General features: G+C 38.3%; 1 protein-coding gene across 1 annotated transcript in view; it reads left to right on the top strand.

Annotated features, from left to right (window-relative positions):
* The window catches only part of LOC102885276 (cytochrome P450 2J2), a 22,052-nt gene extending 13,698 nt beyond the window's left edge, over positions 1 to 8,354 (top strand). The window contains exons 7-9 of the mRNA XM_006919461.2: positions 1,858 to 2,045; positions 4,756 to 4,894; positions 8,171 to 8,354. Of these exons, the coding sequence (XP_006919523.1) occupies positions 1,858 to 2,045; positions 4,756 to 4,894; positions 8,171 to 8,349 (506 nt within the window). The 3' untranslated portion in view covers positions 8,350 to 8,354. The remainder of the gene's footprint in view (positions 1 to 1,857; positions 2,046 to 4,755; positions 4,895 to 8,170) is intronic.
* Positions 8,355 to 19,443: the final 11,089 nt, after the last annotated feature.

Raw genomic sequence — 19,443 nt, 5'->3', positions numbered from 1 at the left:
AGAAAGAAAGAAAGAAAGAAAGAAAGAAAGAAAGAAAGAAAGAAAGAAAGAAAGAAAGAAAGAAAGAAAGAAAGAAAAGAAGAAAGAAATCTGGTCCTAGCCTTCCGTCCTTTTAAGCACTGTCTTCTGTTGCCCTGTTCAAAATCCTTAGTCTGGTATATCGCACGCTCTGACATGCCTCTTTCTGCTTGTGCAGCCTCAACTCCACCCACCCTATGTGATAGCCCCATTAAATTACATGTTGTTTGCTTCGCACTGTCATTATTTATGCTTCTGCTCTTCCCTCTACAAGAATGTATTTCCTTAATGGCTCTAAATGGTAAACCACTAGCTCTGTTTGAAGAATCTGCTAAATACTACCTCTAACAAGGTGTCTCCCCACTCCTCTAGGAAATTAAGCACTTTCTCCCTCTAGAGAAGACCTAATGCACCTATATTAGGTGCCTATTACACATTATTTATACATCTTCCCCAGAGACTGTATATCTTCCCCATTCAGTGACAGTGGCTGTTATAATTTTTTTCTTTCTCCAGGTCCCAGAATCTGTCATGATATGGTTTTTTAAACTATGGGTAATCATTTATTAACAGGACATAAAATCAATTTAGTGGATCAAGACCAACTTTTTTCCTAAAATAAAAATAGAATAGATCAGAATGCTTCTCATGTACTAAGGATAAGTTTGTTCATTAAACTTTACTCATATTTATATGGTTTATATGTGTGTATATATATGTTTTACATATGTATATATATATATTTATTTATGTTTATGTATCCTGAATCTTAATGTAAAATGCCTTTATGACTGTCAATTACAATTTTAAAAAGTTTAAAAGCTTCCTAGTTGGAATATAGACTTGATTTCTATAATAAAGGCTCTTAAAAAATAATGGCTTAAGATGATAAAAGTTTACACCCATGTTCATAGCAGCTTTATTCACAGTAGCCAAGAGGTGGAAGTAACCGAAGTATCCATTGATGGTCAAATAGATAAAGAAAATGTGCACTATAATAGAATATCATTCAGCCTTAAAAAGGAAGGAAATTCTAACACATGCTACAATATGAATGAACCTTGAAGACATTATGCTAAGTGAAATAAGCCAGACACAAAAGGACTAATACTGTATGATTCCATTTATATGAAGTATCGGGTAGTCAAATTCATAGAAACATCAAGTAGAAGGGTCATTGCCAGAGGCTGGGGAATATGGGGAAATGAAAAGTTATTGTTTAATGAATGTAGAATTTCAGTTTTACATGATAAAAAAGTTCTGCAGATTGGTTACATAATAATGTGAATATACTTAACTATTAAACTGTATACTTTAAAAAAGTTAACCTGCTAAATTTATGTTATGTGTATCTTATCACTATTAAAATTTTTTTAAACGGACAGCAAAAATAAGAAGATAGAAGTTTATTTCTCACTCAGGTCAAAAATTTAAATGGGTTCTGCAGAGTCCCGTTTAAATTTTTGACCTGAGAAATAACTTTTTTTAAGTGTACAGTTTAATAGTGTTTAAGTGTACTCACATTATTATGCAGTCAACCTGCAGAGCGTTTTTATCATGCAAATCTGAACAATGCATTGCTCTGTTATGTCTAAAATGATGCCCTTGTTGGCACTCTCAAAGATGGCTTCTCACTAAGGCTGTTTTTCCACTGACAGAAAGGGAAGAAGGGGAAGGAAGCACACACCCTTTCTTTAAGGGCCCGTTCCAAGGATAATGAGTCTGTAGAGCCGACTGTAATTTTAGCCATTTCCATTCTGTTGTTCCATTCCTTAGCTTAACCAGGCTCGAGGAAAGTTGTAGAATAATAGAATAACAGAACTTTCTCTTCTTTTCCAGAAAAAGTACATGCTGAGATCGACAGAGTGATTGGCCAGTCACAGCAGCCAAGCACAGATGATCGAGAGTCCATGCCCTACACCAATGCCGTCATCCATGAGGTGCAGAGAATGGGAGATATCATCCCCATGAATGTACCCAGGGAAGTGACAGCTGATACCACTCTGGGTGGATACCACCTACGCAAGGTAAGTGGGGATTCTCAGCCTCAGATCTTCAAGCTCATCTTTTCAACAGTACAAATCTGAACTTGAAAAGTAACATGGTATCCTTGTCCTAGCGAATCACTTAAATGGGGAGAGAGCCATGTGTAATACTAGTTTTCTTTTCCTCCTTGTGTGGCCTTTAGAACAGTAGTTCAGCTAGATATTAATAGTTATGGAGGGGAAGGGGAATGTTAGGTTAAATATGTTTAGGCAAAGATTGGCTTTTCTTTGCTGTGGGATTTCTCGGTGTTTTTACAATTAATGTGTATTGTGAATCTTTGTGAAGATACAGCAGACAGCAGTTCTTAGTTAGACTTTGCCATGGAATTTTTTTCTTTGCCTTGATAGAGCATCTTACAGGGCTAGGGACCTGCCAGAATTTGAAAATAAATCTGCTTCACAATCTTGGGGTTATAAAATATTAAAATATGAAGGGACAGTTGAGACCACCTGGGCCAACATCACATCAGTGCTGGTGTTTCTCACATACTATCCCCACAGGTATTTTTCTAGCTCTTACTTACAGCCCTGTGATGGAACTATCTCGTAAGAAACCAATCCAAGGAGAGAAAGGAACCAACGCTTATTAAGCAATATTATGTGCCATAGACTACATAGGTTCTTTCAAAATGTCTTAATTAGTCCCCAGAGTGTCATTTCTATTTTATAAATTGGAAATAAAGGCTCAGAGCGATTCAGCTTGCATAAGATCTCTCAACGACAGAGTGACAAGAACTGAGTTCCAGATTACCAGGCTCATCTTTTTTTGAACTACACCATGTTCTCTACACAGGAGTTACTTTACTTTGACTTTAAAAGAGTCTCCTTGCAATTGTTCTCAGTTGGTCCATTTCAAGTCCATGTCCTCAACAAAGGAAATTCCTATCTCTAGAGGCCCAAGGGTCTCATGATCTAAGCACACGGCTCTCCTGTGTCCCCTAGTGTCCTCTCTGTACACTGCATATTTACATTTCCCGCACTTTCTCATTACCCACGTGGCCAGCCCCTGTGGAGCCATTCCAGTTTGTCTGTTTCTCTGCATGTGTCATACTTGGAGACGATCTCAAGAGGCAGAACCAGAGGTGCTGTCAGCATTTTTCTAGCAATTCATTTAGCTCCAGAGAATCAGTGCAGCTCACTCATTCTACCTCTGATTTTTAACTTCGACTTTAATACTCATGCTGGGAACTAAGAGATCTAATTGACTATGTTGTAGAAGCTAGGAGCCATGGCTTTCATGTCAAATAGACCTAGTTCAAATCATGACTCTACCTCCTCCCATTATGTGACTCTGGGCACATTATTTAACCTCTCAGAGCTTCGATTTTTTTTATTTGCGAAATGCATTTAAACCTCCCTTACAGATGGAGATAAAATAAGGTCGGACGTGTAGAACATTTAATCTAGTACTAAATATAGAAAGTGCTTTAAATAGTAGTTATTATTTTTTATTAATTCAACAAATGTTCGTTAAGCACCTAAAATGCTCAAGTCGAGAAAGAAACCATGATAACTCCCCAAGGGAAAAAATTCATTGGTTTCTATAAAGAGGAAGGCTGGCCAGAATGGGGAGTAAGAGCAGGAGTGGTCACAGAAGGCTTTCAAGGTAAGCGAGGTTGGAGCTGCGGATAACAGAATGGTTAAGAGTTAGCTCAGTGACAAAATAAGGAGGAAACATATTCCAGACACTGTAAACAACATTTAAAAAGGCATGGAAATGAGTGGTCACATAGCATGTTTGAAAAACCGAGAGAGAGCCAATGTAATGGGAGTGCAGGCAGAGAGAGTGTGGCCCAGACAGGGGTCAGACAATGGGTCGATCGGTCACCTAAGAGTGATGGGAAGCTATTGAAGGGTATCAAGTTCAAGGTGTGGGTGCGTGGGTAGATGAGTGTGACATGATTAAATCATGTTCAAGGCTCACTCTGCTTTCAGAGTGTGGAACATTGAAAGGTGACAGAGAGGATATGAGGCATAGTTAGCTAACTATTATAGGAGTATTGAGAAGCAGGGTGGTAACCTGGACTAAGATGGCAACTGTGGACATAGAATGGAGGTGACAGAATCAAAAGAAATTTAAAGTAAAAACCAGCCTCACTGAAGGATTAAGTAAAGGCACAATGAGTGAAAGAGAAGCTTTAAGGAGAACTCTTGGGTTTCTTCCTGTATAAGTGTATAGACAGTGGCTTTTTTTATTGATCAACCTGATTCTATTATTAAACCTCTTGTGCAGTGTAGTAGACAGTGGAGGAGAAAAAAAATGGGAGAAACGGGTCAATAAGAAGTCTTATACTTTGGTAAAGCTGCTGTAGTTATCACTTCACTGAGCAGCCAGGTTGATTTTGGTATAGTACTGACTGGCAAGCTGTTATGTTATTCTCTCACTGATGCATACGTGTCTCCTCCCAAGTCCTACACTGACTTGTCCCTATAAAGAAGATCCATGCCGCAGTCAAGAGTAGCCACACTTCCGTAATAAAATTCCCAGCAGGCAATTCGAGTCCATCATTGTAAGTTATCCCATGGCAAAGAGCAGGGCCTTGGGGGAGGTGTGGTTTGGGCTCAAAAGACAGTGGGTTGGAAAGGGTGAGGATATGGTCAAGCCCTGGCTTGGGAGCAGGGGACTGCCACCCTTCTGCATAAGTGTGTCGTGCAGGTCAACCATTGCCTGAGTTTTTGCTGCCTTTTCTAGGGAACCGCGATCCTGACCAATCTGACTGCACTACACAAGGACCCCACAGAGTGGGCTACCCCTGACACATTCAATCCAGAGCATTTTCTGGAGAATGGACAGTTTAAAAAAAGGGAAGCCTTTCTGCCTTTCTCAGTAGGTGAGTTGCGTGTGTGAATCCAGAGTTCTTCTCTAGGCCCTTCCCTGATGAGTGTGTGAATCCAGAGTTCCTCTCTAGGCCCTTCCCTGCTCTTCTCCCTGTCATCTTTTGTTTTCATTAGAATGTCTCCAGAGAGCCCTGCCCAGTGTGAATCTGTGACTGTGCTTTCTCCTCGAGATTCCCTGGGGACAGAAACTCAGATCTCATGCCTCTTGCTCACAAAGAAGACTGGACACTTGCCATGTTTATAGTTTTTAAATGTCCCAAGCTTTTTTTTCACAGAACTAAAAGTCAGTTTAGAATAAGGAGATGAGATGGGGGAAGGAATGGAGCTGCTTGCTTGTCATTATTATCATCAGGAGTGACTCAATGCTATGGCTTGAGTGGATGGGATTCTACTCTATAAGCAGTCCCCAAAGAGGTCCTTTTGCCTTTTATAATTTTAATTATGATTTTAAAATCAAGTTAATATGTTTACATGGTAGACAACTTGAAAGGTATAAGAGGGCACTGTGAAAAAACTCTCGTGTTTCCAAGCTAGCCAGTTCCAAAGGGGTGTTTTAACTCATAACATTGTAAAATGAATAACAAAAATTCTTAGTATATTGCTTAGTATTGACTAAAGTATGTTTCATAAATTATTTTGAGTAATTTCCCGATCCCTTAGTTCTATAAACATTAATCCTGAGTATCTATTATGTGCCAAGCATTCAGCCCTGAGGACATGACAATGAATGAAGCAAGAGGAAAAAAAAAATACTGTTCTCATGGAGCATGTGTTCTAGTGTAACCTTACAAGGTTTAAATCACTGTCAACACTTTAAAGGTAACCAGACTGAGGCTTAGAGGGGTTAACTACGGCATTTTTGCATCTCTGGTCTTTTTATACTTTTATTTTTTACATTTTTTTCTTTTTGCATTGAATATGTGTTATTTAGGGAGAAAATAAGTTATTGCACATGGAGGAGAGTTGGTGGTAGTGACTAATGTGGAATGTGTATAGCCCACGTAGGGTGGGAAAGGAATTAGCAAAGGGGAGGGGATGGCAGAAGCTTAGAGTGGGCATCAGTGCATGAGCAAGATGAGGCAGGATCTGCATGGGTTGCTTGAGGCAGTGATGGGAAACAAGTTATAAAAACGAGATACTGAGCCAATAAGTAAACATACTGAGGATAATGAGAGGAAGTTACAAATAGGGAAAGGGAGGTAACAGAATGAACTCTGTGTTATTGGATTGGAAAGGGAGGTTATCTCTATGAATTCAGATTTTTATTAGGTAGGCAGGTAAGTAGGTAGATATAGAAATAAATATGGATGTATATATACATTTAAATATATACTCACATTGTATACATACATAGATTCCCCAGCTTTACCCTGGGAGAAATGCCCTGGGAGCAACACCGCCTTGGTACCAATGAGCATGTCTAATGCCCAGTTTTTAGTTCCTGGATATCATTATCCACTAAAGAGACTAGGACTTTTGGGAAAATGGTTGATGCCAGGGCTGAGGAAGGGAAAGCATAAGATGAGCTTGAAACATATTTTTGTGCCCCAAAGTAAAGAAATACCAGCTTGAATGGGCATTTACTAGCCAAATCTGGAATATCTTTAGCATCAAAACAAATAACAGATTATAATCCTTTGAATAAGAATAAGAATCTATGAATTCATACTGATATAAATGAGTGAATAAGTAAAATGAGGAGGAGAGAAAGAATTTCCTTTAGTAGAATGCTAATAAATGTGGAAGGAATGACGACATTTTAAAACTCACAATTTGGCAGCTACTAGAGTAATAAATAATTTGGCCAAGAAATAGCAATGGAAACTAGCTCAAGGAAGAACATGAGAAACATTTACCAAATAATTAGCCTGTCATCTTCAAAAATGCCAAAGTGATACAAGTTGAAGAGTCACTTGCATGACAGCCAAATGCAATCTGTGATACTAAACTGGGTCCTCAAAAGGACATTATTGGGACAACTGGCAAAACTTGATTGAGATCTGCGAAGAAGATGGTGGTAATTTCCTGACTGGGTGATTATAGTGTGGTTATGTCAAAGAATGTCCTTCTTTGAGGGTATGCATACTGAAGATTTCATGGGTGATGTAGGCAATTTATGCTCAAATAACTCAGAAAAGATAAGTTTTTGTATTATTCTTACAACTTTTCTGCACATTTGAAATTTCAGAATTAAAAGCACGATATGGAAAGTATCACAGTAAAGAATTATAATAAATAGAAAGTTATTTTAGTAATGCTACCTCCCAAAAAACTTTATTTAAAGGTAGTCTTTTAAATTGTATTCTGTGGTTTTTTTTAATAATTAACCTGATGAAGTTAAGGATAAGCTGTTTTATAGCTAGAATGTTTATTATTATCCAGAAGATGTGTTAAAATACTTCGTTTTGATGTGTACATTATTAAATTATTTGGATTCGGTATGTAGCTCATATAATATATAAAATAAAGTTCCCATCTTAAATATACTCATTTCCACTAATGCCTTAGAGAGGTTACTTAATTTGCCCTGAATCACATGGCTATAAAGTGGGAAGAGTTGAATTGGATCTCTGCCCTTCTGCCTCTGTTTCTGGACTCATACAACAAGGAGTGGGATGTGGCCAGGACAGGGCCAAGCATGAGCCATGGAGTCAAGGATCCAGCCTGGAGCCCCCACATTCGAAGCAAAGGCCTTTCTTGGGGAAGGACTGCCACGTATGTGGACAATTCAAGGTGGGAGGCTGAAGCAGTTCCAATGTAGAGAGCCATCCATGTCAGTGAGGTCCCCAGTCATTAAGGAGGAAAACATGACATAGGAGAAGGATGCTTTGTACTTTAGAAACTGCTCTGACATTTACTAACTTATACTTTTGGACCATTTACTTTTAAAGACTGAAAAAAGTTAGCATTGAGTTTTGTTTTCCACTTTCATCAGTTGTTTGTTAAATGATTTTTGAGAAGCTTTAGGCTAGACATCCACTTTCTAGGTCAGCCCAGGCCTCTTACTTCTATTGCCCTATAATCTGCACCTTCACCCCTGAGCCTCACTTGCCTGACCCCCGAAGGCATTGGAGTTTGTGAGTCCAGATTTATGTTTTCTGTGCTTTGCTTACTTAAGCCAGGTGGTTGTCAGATTAAATGTTATTCTGTGCAAAAAGCCCCAGGGCCTAGTAGACCCTTCCTTCGTTCAGGTTTTAGGAGATGTGATAGAAGATTTTAGTCCCTGCTGGGCGTCAGCACCAACCTCATCTTATATTTTTGTCTTTCAGGAAAGAGGGTATGCCTTGGAGAACAGTTGGCCAGGACTGAGCTGTTTATTTTTTTCGTTTCCCTTTTGCAAAAATTTACTTTTAAGCCCCCAAACAATGAGAAGCTGAGCCTGAAATTCAGAGTGGGGCTTACCGTCTCCCCAACCAGCTACCGCATCTGTGCTATTCCTCGGACATAAAGGTGTTGGGGAAGGAGAGGGGACAGGAAAGCAAGAAGAATTAGCATATCCTCCGAAGACACAGGTGCCTGCTCAGAAGTGAGGGAACAGAATGAAAGGGGCTCTGAGGAAAGACTGTAGGAATTGGACTTAGAGGAAACTGGATCCAAATCCAGCTTTGTTACTTCCTCCAATGTAGCCTTGAGCAAATCATGCATCTTATGATTGACCTTTTCATCCAGGAGATGAAAAGAAGATAATGATTCCTTCTCTAAAGGAATAATTGCTGTAAGAATCACAGGAAATAATGGATTTTAAGTAATTTGGAAACCATAAAGCACAAAATAAAAGTTATAACTGTAATCTGCCTCTTTCCTGCTTCCTTCCTCAGACATGAATATACTTCTGGCCTGTTGAGACAGCTCAGGTCAAAGTCACACCATATGGTTGATAAGAGTTGGAACTGAACCCTAGTGGGGCAGCCGCAGAGGTTCGCCATAAAGACTCTCACACTTGGTAGCATTGTGCAAGCGTTATTTTGCTTCTGCCTCAGAATTGTCCTCTGGGAAGGATACAATTTATATAACTCTATGAATGAGCTAATATAGCTCCCCTGTGCACACCAGTTTTAGAACTGTAAGGTTTCCAGGTGAGATAGGTGGAGGTGCGGCCAACTCTCCACTCAGCACCCTGTGCTCCCTCCTCCAAGACCATCCTCTACCCTTCTCACTTCTCCCACCCCCATTCTACCAGCACCTTCCTTGTGCAGTGTCCTTGATAGGGACAGGGCTTTTAGCTAATGTCCCTCTCCCACTCGGGCATCTGCCAATTCAGCTCCCCTTATGCCATATCACCCCTTCAGGCAGTCCTTTTGTGGAGATCCAAGATGACTCCAGGCTGGCTGTGCCACGGGGTCCATACTAAGTCCCACGCATTTGTCATATTATGAGTGTCAGTGCAGTTTCCTCCCCAAAGAACCCTCTCTCCTTAGCTGCTACCACAGTCAACCTCACCAACCTCTTGCCTGTAGGAATTTTCCATATTCCATGTGGCATTGGTTCTCGGTACCCCATGGACTCTACAAAGCACAGATAAATTCCTTTTGGCTTGAAGCCTCTCACCTGGTGCGGGAAAATTATACCTCCCCTCTTCTTTGTGAGGGATGGGTAAGAAATAAGGAGGACTCTCTTGTCAAAGAAAACCAGGGCTAAACATTTGTAAAGTGGCAGGAACAGATTTTATTCAGGATTATTGCAATATGAGAAAAAAGATTTCGATATAGGACTGGGCTCAATTCTGAATACAGCAAGGACAAGTTGGGATTTGCAGACAGAGCACAGGGTGGGGCGTTAGGGGATGGAAGTATTTACTTCCAGGAAGTATTAGGAGTAAGGGGAGATTCTGGCTAAACCGACTTGGCAGGATTCTTTCTGAAGGCTGGTCAAGGTGATTAGATATTGGGGGTGGAGTGGAGAGGGTTCTCTCTAAACTTACTCAACATGATTGTTGCTACAAGTTGCAAGCCTGGTAAGGACAGATACCAAGGTCTTGGCCTAGAGGACTTCGAGGAGCCTGACTAAAGTTTTTTCTAGGAGAGAGTCTTTCTCATTCCTTACCACAAAAGTCTCCTCTCTCTCTTTTCCCATAGTCCTCAACTATTATATACCTTCTATATAGGCAATGGGCTACAAGAGTCACAAAGTTTTCAGCTGCCCTGTGACAAGACTCACATGGGGTTTCAAGTGCCTGACTTTAGAATTGTGGGCTTCACCAGCACTTGGCATGTACTGTTGACTTGCAGCCTTTGGGACTCCAGCTGAAAAGGAGAAGGGAAGAACCCCATTTCCATATCCTGTTACAAACATAATATCTGGACTCACATAAATGTTAAATATCTCTTCCTGTGTTGAATGAAAGTTTAGAGGAATGACCTGTAGGACACCTCAGAATTTTGCTTTTTCTCAACATCAGCACTGCGAACAGCATGGACAGGACAGGACTATAAATGTAGCAGAGATTGGGCCAAACCTTTACCGACCTGTGACATACTTTATGAAGGATAATTTGCTTTGTTTTAACTTTTACTCCATCGCATGTACACACTGGTATTTCTGCCATTTAGTCTCTGAAAGTAAAATTCTAAATATATTTGTAATGGAAAATGCTCCTTTATTTTATTCTGATTAGTTTTGGATGAATGGAGAGATCCTACAATATGGCTAATACGTTCACATTTTCTTACTTTGTAAAATCGCATTGCCCCAATATTCCCCCAATATCCACATACTATTGTGGTATCTTCCTAAATGTGGAAAAGCTGAACCTTAGAAATTGTTTTTTCTACTTGGAAAGAGTAGATGGAGCTGTATTTTGAAACCTCACACAGTATTTTCAAATCAACAATTATTTATTGAGCACATACCATGAGCCAGATATACAGTGATAAACAAGGGGAGGTACAGGGAGGGCTGTTCCTTCTCAGAGCTCACAGTCTAGTACTGGTGGTAGTAGGGAATGGAGCATTATAAATGTGCAAATAAATTTACAATAGTGGTTCCCACTCAGTAATGGGTACCAAAGCAAAAAATTCTCAAATATATATAGCCCATAACATCTTTCATCACTTTCGTCATTGTGTAATAACCTTCAGGGGGAGGGATGTGTGTTTTTTAAGTCCCCAGGTTGACTCCCCTCTTTGACCTCACCTCTTGAGAACAGATCGCTACATCGTGCCCTGGATTTCTCCATGTTTATTTATTTTTTTAATGTCACAGAATGTCTTTATTTTGCCTTCACTTTTGAAGAATAATTTCACCAGCTATAGAATTCTAGGTTAACAGGTTTTTTTGCTTTAGCACTTTGAAGATTTGTTCTATTGTTTTCTGGTTTACATTGTTTTCTGATGAAAAATCCACAATAATTTATGTCTTTGCTCTCCTAATTATTATGAGTCTTTAGTCCTCTGGTTGTTTTAAAGATTTGTCTTTATCATTACTCTTCAACAATTTGGTTATATGTCTTGATATAGTTTTCTTTATGTTTATCCTGATTAGAGTTCACTGAGCTTCTTGGATCTGTGAGTTTAATATATTTTTAAAATTTAGATATTTTGGTCATTATTTTCTCAAATATATTTTTATGAATTCCTCCTGCTCCCAATATTTCTGGGATTTTAATCACACACACATTAGACCCCTCAATATTGACCTACTGGATGCTGAGTTTCTGTTAATTTTATTCATCCTTTGTCCTCTCTGTCCTTCAGTTTGGGTAGTGTCTATTGCCTTATATTAAAGTCACTCTCCCCTTTTTCTTATTTCTGAAGTGGCTAATCTGCCAGTATGTCATTTATTATTTTTTCATGTATTTTATTTTTCTGCTCTAGAAATATCACTTGATTTTTATTTTTAGAATTTTTATGTGTTCCTTTAAATACTTGAATATGTTTATAACACCCACTTAAAGGTTTTTGTCTGATAATTTCATTTCTGTCATTTTTATATCTGTTTTTATTAACTTTTCTCCTGGTTATAGGTCACATATTCCCACTTTATATCTCTAGTAATTATGGATTGACTATATAAAATTTTCATTGTAGAGTGTTTGAATTATGTTGTTCGCTTTTAAAGAGGGTCAAGTTTTGTTTTAACAGGCAGTTAATTTACCTGTAGAACATCTTGATTCTTTTGAGGCTTGTTTTAAAGCTTTGTTAGAGTGGGGCTAGAGTAGGCTTCATTCTAGGGCTCCTGAAGAATGACCTTTCTGGGGCCTCTCCTGGTCACCTGAGGTGTTCAGCATGGTCTCTCCACTCTGTTTGGAATTCTAATAATTCCAACTATGTAAAAGTCATGGCAGTCATTAAGCTGGGAGCTCTCTCTAGTTTTTTTTTGTTTTTGTTTTGTTGTGTTTTGTTTTAATCCCTGGTAGATGATCTTTGCCCAGCCTCATGAAGTCTCACTCTATACATGCAAAATTTAGTATTTGGCTGGTCTCTCTGAATATCTGTGCAACTCTTTCTTGGCATAACTTCCCCCTTTCTGATTTTTCCAGCCATATCAGTCACCCCCAATGCAAATTCATGTTTTCTCATCTTAGCAAGAGGAGACTACTGTGTTGTGATTGTTTCCCCTTCTTTTAATGGGGTCAAGTAAATGCTCCAGGCAGAAAGCCAGAGAAATTTCAGAGTTCATCACGTTTGTTCTTTACTCTTGGGGTTCACAGTTTTGAACTGTCAGTTTTTCAATATCTAAAAACTTATTTTTTACATTGCCTATTTTTCTGGTTGTTTATCGTAGAAGGGCTAGTTTCATCACCCTGTTTAGCTATTATGGAACTGAAGATTAACTGAGAACAATATTCATTTACCAAAATGGTCACAGTAATGCCCCTCTCTGTATTTACATCCCTTTCGGTGTAACTTTACAACTTCTCAAAAAATAGAGTCTATTTACATTCTCCTTTACTTTGGGCTAGCCTGCTGACCAGTTTTGGCCAATAGCATATGACAAAATTACTTTTCTGAGACCCTGCATGCTTCTGTTCTTTTGGAATTCTGCTACCAACATTTAAACAAGCCCATGTTACCCTGTTGGATGATGATAAACACATACCCTAGTTATTCCTTTCACATTGCCCTAGATGACAGCTGGCCAACCACCAGAGCTGTGCATAAGAACAATTGAGATGAGCTAGACCCAAGTATATCCAATAGCTGAATTCAGATGCATGAATGATCCCAGCTGAGACAAGAACTGCCCAACTGAATCCAGCCTAAATTTTTAACCTTTGATTTGTGAGTTAAATGGTTATTGTTTTAAGCCACTACATTTTGAGGTGTATTGTGATACAACAATAGTTAACTACTACATTCCTTGAGGGCAGAAAAAGTAACTTTCTTATTTAATATCAAGAACAATGCCTGGAATGCGGTAAGGCTCAATAAATGAATAAATAAAATAAGGTAGAATCATTGTGGACTGGTGCTAGACTGGACCTATCAACCCAAATCAGATCTCTGCCACTACTCCTCTGTCCTTGTCACTCAACTCTGATATTCTATTCCTCAGTCCTGATGCCAACTTCTGTTTTAACTCATTAGTAACATAGTGGAGAAATACATGCTCATTCTTACCTCACTGTTTCATTTCCTAGCTGGCTTTCTGGAATGGTTAACACAGGTCTCTCTGCCCAGGTGATTCCCTGAGACCCCACCTCTCCCAATTTGCAGGCCCACCCAAAGTGCCTCCATTGGATTTTTTCCATACAAATAATCTGTCTTGGCTCATAATGTGGACTTTCCTAAAGCCTCTCAAAGGCTCAGAAAACCCAAAGAAGCAGCATCTGGCCTTGGCATGCCCCATAACTTTTGGTGAGCAGCCCTAAGCCCTGCACTAGCGGCAGCCAGCCTCAGTTCCTAGCTTGGCCTCTCGATTCACCACCTGTAAGCCCAGCATGGGAAGCAGCGATCTGCAGATTGCTTGGAAACTCTTACCAGGTAGCCCCGGAAGTGCACAGGCTGCAGATGAACTTGGCCTGCAGCTGGGCCCCTCACAGGAGGCCCTTGAGCTGACACACCCAGTGGTCTGCTTTGACCAGTGCAGGAGCTGAAGCACCACGCATAGCTTCATTTGAGGAGGACACACCCAAAGGGCAGTCTGGGCAGGCACCAGAACCCTGCTAAAGTGAATCCATATATGACAAACCTACACCTAACATCATATTCAATGGGGAAAAACTAAAGCATTTTCCTTAAGATCAAGAATAAGACATGGGTGTCCACTTTCATCACTTCTATTCAACATAGTATTAGAAGTCTTAGGCATAGGATTCAGACAAGAAACAAATAAAAGCCATCAAATTGGAAAGAAAGAAGTAAAACTGTCATTATTTGCAGGTAACATGATATTATATAGAGACAACTCTAAAGATTCCCCAAAAAGCCGTTAGAACTGATCGATGAATTCCGTAAAGTAACAGGCTACAAAATTAATATTCAGAAGTCGCTTGAATTTTTATACACCAATGATGAACTATCACAGAAATTAAGAAAACAATCCCATTTACAATCACATCAAAACAATAAAATACCTAGGAATCAAATTAAGGAGGTAAAAGACCTGTTCTTGGAAAATTAAGTCATTAAAAGAAGTGGAAGAAGATACAAATAAATGAAAGTATATACCGTGCTCATAGGTAGGAAGAATCAACATTGTTAAATGGCTATACTACCCAGAACAATCTATAGATTCAATGCAATCCTTATCAAAATACTGATGGTATTTTTCAGAGAACTAGAACAAATAATCAAAAAATTTATATGGAACCACAGAAGACCCTGGAAAACCACAGCAATATTGAGAAAGAAGAACAAAGTTGGAGGTTTCATGCTACCTGATATCAAACTGTACTACAAGGCTGTAATAATCAAAATAGCAGATTCATATATTAATGGAACAGAATAGAGATCCCAGAAATAAATCCATGCCTATGCGGTCATTTAATCTATGACAAAGTAGGCAAGAATATACAAGGGAGTCAAGATGATCTCTTTGACAAATGGCATTAGGAAAACTGGATGGATACATGCAAAATAAATGAAACTGGACCACCTTCTTACATCATATACAAAAATAAACTTAAAATAGGTTAAAGATTTAAAGACTTAAATGTAAGACTTGAAACCATAAAACTTCTAGAAGAAAACATAGGCAGTAAACCCTCTGATACTGCTATTAGTAATTTTTTTTCCTGATATATCTCCTTGAGCAAAGGAATCAAACAAACCAAAATAAACAAATGGAACTACATCAAACTAAAAAGTTTTTCACAGCAAAAGAGACCATCAACAAAATGAAAAGAAAATACTGAATGGGAAAAGAAATTTGATTATGATACATCTGATAAGGGGTTGATATCCAAAATTTATACAAGTCAACAACAACAAAAACAATCCAATTAAAAAATGGGTAGACCTGAATAGACATTTCTCTAAGGAAGACAGATGGCCAACAGACATATGAAAACATGCTCAAGATCACTAATGATCAGAGAAATGTAAATTAAAGCCACGATGAGATATCACCTCACACCTGTTAGAATGGCTATAATCAATAAATCAAAAAATAACAATGTTGGTGAGAATGTAGAGAAAAGAGAGCCCTCATACACTGTTGGTGGGATTGCAAATTGGTACAGCCACTATGGAAAACAATGTGGAGGTTCCTCGAAAAATTAAAAATAGAACTACCTTTTGACACAGCAATTGCACTGCTGGGTATTTATCCAGAGGAAACCAAAACACTAGTTTGCAAAGATCTATGCATTCCTATGTTCACAGCAGTGCTATTCACAATAGCCAAGATATGGACTCAAACTAAGTGCCCATTGATAGACTATTGGATAAAGAAGTTATGGTTCATATATATGATGGAACATTACTCAGCCATAAAAAATAAAATCCTACCATTTGCAACAACATGGGTGTGCCTAGAGGGTATTATGCTGAGTGAGATAAATCATACTAAGAAAAGTAACATATGATTTCACTTATATGCGAATCTAAGGGGAAAAAAATGGACAAACTAAATGAAAATAGACTCACAGATAGAGGACAAACTGGTGACTGTCACCAGAGGGGAGAGGGATTTGGGGGCTAGATGAAAAAAGATGAAGGGATTAAGAAGTACAAATTTGTAGTTAGAAAATAGCCACAGGAACCTAGAGTATAGCATAGGGAATATAGTCAATATTATTGTAATGGCTATGTGTAGAGCCAGATGGGTGCCAGAGTAATCAGGGAGATCACTGTACAAATTATATAAATGTCTAACCAATGTACTGTATATATGAAACTAAGATAAAATAAAAATTTTTAAATATATATACTATGCTACTTTTATATACATATGAATTTATATTGTTACATATACATTATATTACATATAAAAATATATGTATATATAAATATAAAAATACAACTTTAGTATGTATATTAAAGGCATAGTGTGCCTGGCATATACTAAATTGCAATTGTAACCCTGTTATGGTTATGTCGTACGAAGTCTCCAGTTATATTATGCCATGGGAGAGCTTAATTCTATACCATTTTTTCCTAGCAATTTGATCTTCTTCTCATTGAGTTCACAGAGCTATAGAACCTTCTATTGACCACTGGATCATTATAAATTTCTTAGCAGGGCTACCACACTGAGAAACCAGGAAGCAATCACTGGTAGTTAGGTGAACAGCACTTTCTGGAGCTGGACTGTGTACAGCCATCTGTGGGCCTGCTCTTTAGCTGGGTATAATTTTAGTGATCTGAAATCTACTTTTCTCTTCAGTCACATCTTGTAATACTTTTCTTGCCAAAATACTGAACTCCTATCAATTCTCTAGGCATGCCAGGTCCTTTACCATCTTCATGTCATAAGTAATTTTTTCTGCAAGAAATGTCTAATTATATCTGGCAGGCCCAGTATTAATAATCTCAACTTCTCAATAACAATTTTCTTGACTTTTCCAGCCATTTAGTTACTCTCTTCCATTCTCTGAGAATTTTATTCAAACTTCTTAATTTTCCATTTCCATATACTCTCCCAATTATTCTGAGCTGTTTCAGAGGCAATTGTGCTTTGCGTACATAGGCTCAATACCTGACAGTTTTATTGCATAGTTGATGCTCAGTAAATCTTTGTTGAACCTATGGATTGGGGTAGCTAGATGACTGAGGCAGAGCAGAAATATTAATGTTTTGGTGTGTCAGAAATTTTCTGTTTCTATTCAGTAAGCCTTTTACTGCTATGTACCTTAATTTCACATTCTGGAAAATGTGGACTTCAAAGACTTTACTGAGGTCACTTCTACTTCCCCAAATTTGACTGTTGGGGAGAAGAACTTCTGAAATGGCAAAGTAAAGACCTCCAAAAATTCACTCCTCCATAAAAGTACTGAGAAGACTAGCAAAAGTTGTCAAAATCAATATTTCTAGAACTCAGGAAACTAACTGAAGTCTTGCAATAATCTGAGCATTTAAGGGGAAAAAAAAGCTGGATTTCAGCAAGAAGTGAGCTCTATGGCATTTCAGAATAGCCAAAGCAATCCTGAAAAATGAAAATAAATGAGGGGGACTCATAATTCCAAATTTCAAATTTTACTACGAAGCTATAGTAATCAAGATTGTGTGGTACAGGCATAAGGGTAGACATACAGATCAGTGGAACAGAATTGTGTTCAGAAATAAAAGCATACAAGAAAGGTCAGGTGATTTTTGACAAGGGTAACAAGACAATTCAATGGAGAAAGTATAATCTTTTCAACAAGTTGTACTGGGAGAGGTACATATCCACATGCAATAGAATAAAGTTGAACCTTTACTTCACATCATATGGAAAAATTAACTCAAAATGGCTCACAGACTAAATGCAAGAGCTAAAATTATAAGTCCTAAAAGATGGCATAGGAGTAAATCTTCCTGACTTTGGGTTTCTTAAATGCAACACCAAACACACAAGCAAAAAAGGAAAAATAGGTAAATTAGAATTCACCAAAATTAAAACGTTTTGTTGTACAAACAGTACTTTCAAGAAAGTCAAGACAACCCATAAGGTGGTGAAAAACTATTTGTAAATCATATATCTAATAAGAGTTTGGATCCAGAATAAAGAACAATACAAATAGACTAATTTAAAAATTGGCAAAGAATTTTAATAGACATTTCTTCAAAGATGATAAATGAATGACCAATAAGTACCAAAATATGGTCAATCTTATTAATCACTAGGGAAATGCAAATCAAAACTACAATGAGATATCACTTCGCACACCCTAGGGTAGCTAAAATAATAAAGACAGACAATAACAAGGGCTGGTGATGATGCAGAAAAGCTGTAACACACATTGCTGGTGGAATTGTGAAATGTTGCAGACATCTGAGAAAACAGTCTGGCATCACCTCGATGTTTTATATGGATTATATGACTCAGCAGTTTCATTCTTAGGTATATGTATTAGTTTGAGCTGCTATAATAAACACGGCATAAATTGGGGAGCTTATATACAAAAATTTATTTCTCACAGTGCTGGAGGCTGGATCAAGATCAAGGTGCTGGCAGGTTTGGTGTCTGGTGAGGTCCCACTTTCTGATTCATAGTTGACACCATCTTGCTCTGTCCTCACATGATGGAAGAAGATTAGGGAGTTTTCTCAGGCCTCTTTTATAAGGACACTAATCCCACTCATGACCTAATTACTTCCCAAAGGCCCTACCTCCTAATTGCTATCACCTTGGGGTGGTCAGGATTTTACATAAGAATTTCGAAGGGACACAAGCATTCAGACCATAGCAGTACATATAGAAGATCATTGAAACATATTTCCATACAAAAACTTGTACATGGATGTTCATAGTAGCATTATTTATAATAGAAAGTGTTAAGAACCCAAATATCCATCAACTGATTAATGACTAAACAAAATGTGGTATATACATATAGTGGAATATTATTCAGCAATAAAAAGGTAAGACGTACTGATAACATGGATGCGCCTTGAAAACGTTATGCTAAATTTAAGAATCTAGTCACAAAAGAACATACTTTATATGAATCCAGGTATATGAAATGTCCAAAATAGGCATAGCAAGTAGATTAGTGGTACCAAGGGCTGGGAGGAGGGGAGGGAACAGAGTGACTGCTAACGGGCAAAAGGTTTCTATTTGGGGTGAAAAAATGTTTTAAAATTAGAGAATGGTGATGGCCACACAGTTGCAGAAAAATTTCAAAAATCAGACCAGCGAGAAATCAAGCAGCACTTGGAGGGTTGGAGAAGTCAGGTTTATTACGCCGGCAGTCCCAGAGGAGCTAGCACTCTGAAGATCTGGGCCCCAAGCTTAGGGGCAATTTCGCTTTTATATCTGTGCTGTTACAGTAGGCATGGGCTGATTGATTGATTTGTCCTCAGCTGGTTACAGACTAAGAGTTGCTATGGGCTACAGGCAGTTACAGAGCATGAGATTTTCAAACAGGCACTCAGGCAATACGTTCGTTATCTAGACAGAACAATCAAAGGGCAAGGTGAGTCCTCAGATGATTTCGAGGTTACTCTGCCCTTTGGCCTATG

Source organism: Pteropus alecto, unplaced genomic scaffold, assembly GCF_000325575.1.
Source record: "Pteropus alecto unplaced genomic scaffold, ASM32557v1 scaffold25, whole genome shotgun sequence".
Classification (NCBI taxonomy): Eukaryota; Metazoa; Chordata; class Mammalia; order Chiroptera; family Pteropodidae; genus Pteropus; species Pteropus alecto.
The sequence above is the reverse complement of the archived record's forward strand: the minus strand, read 5'-3'. Positions and strand labels throughout refer to the sequence as shown.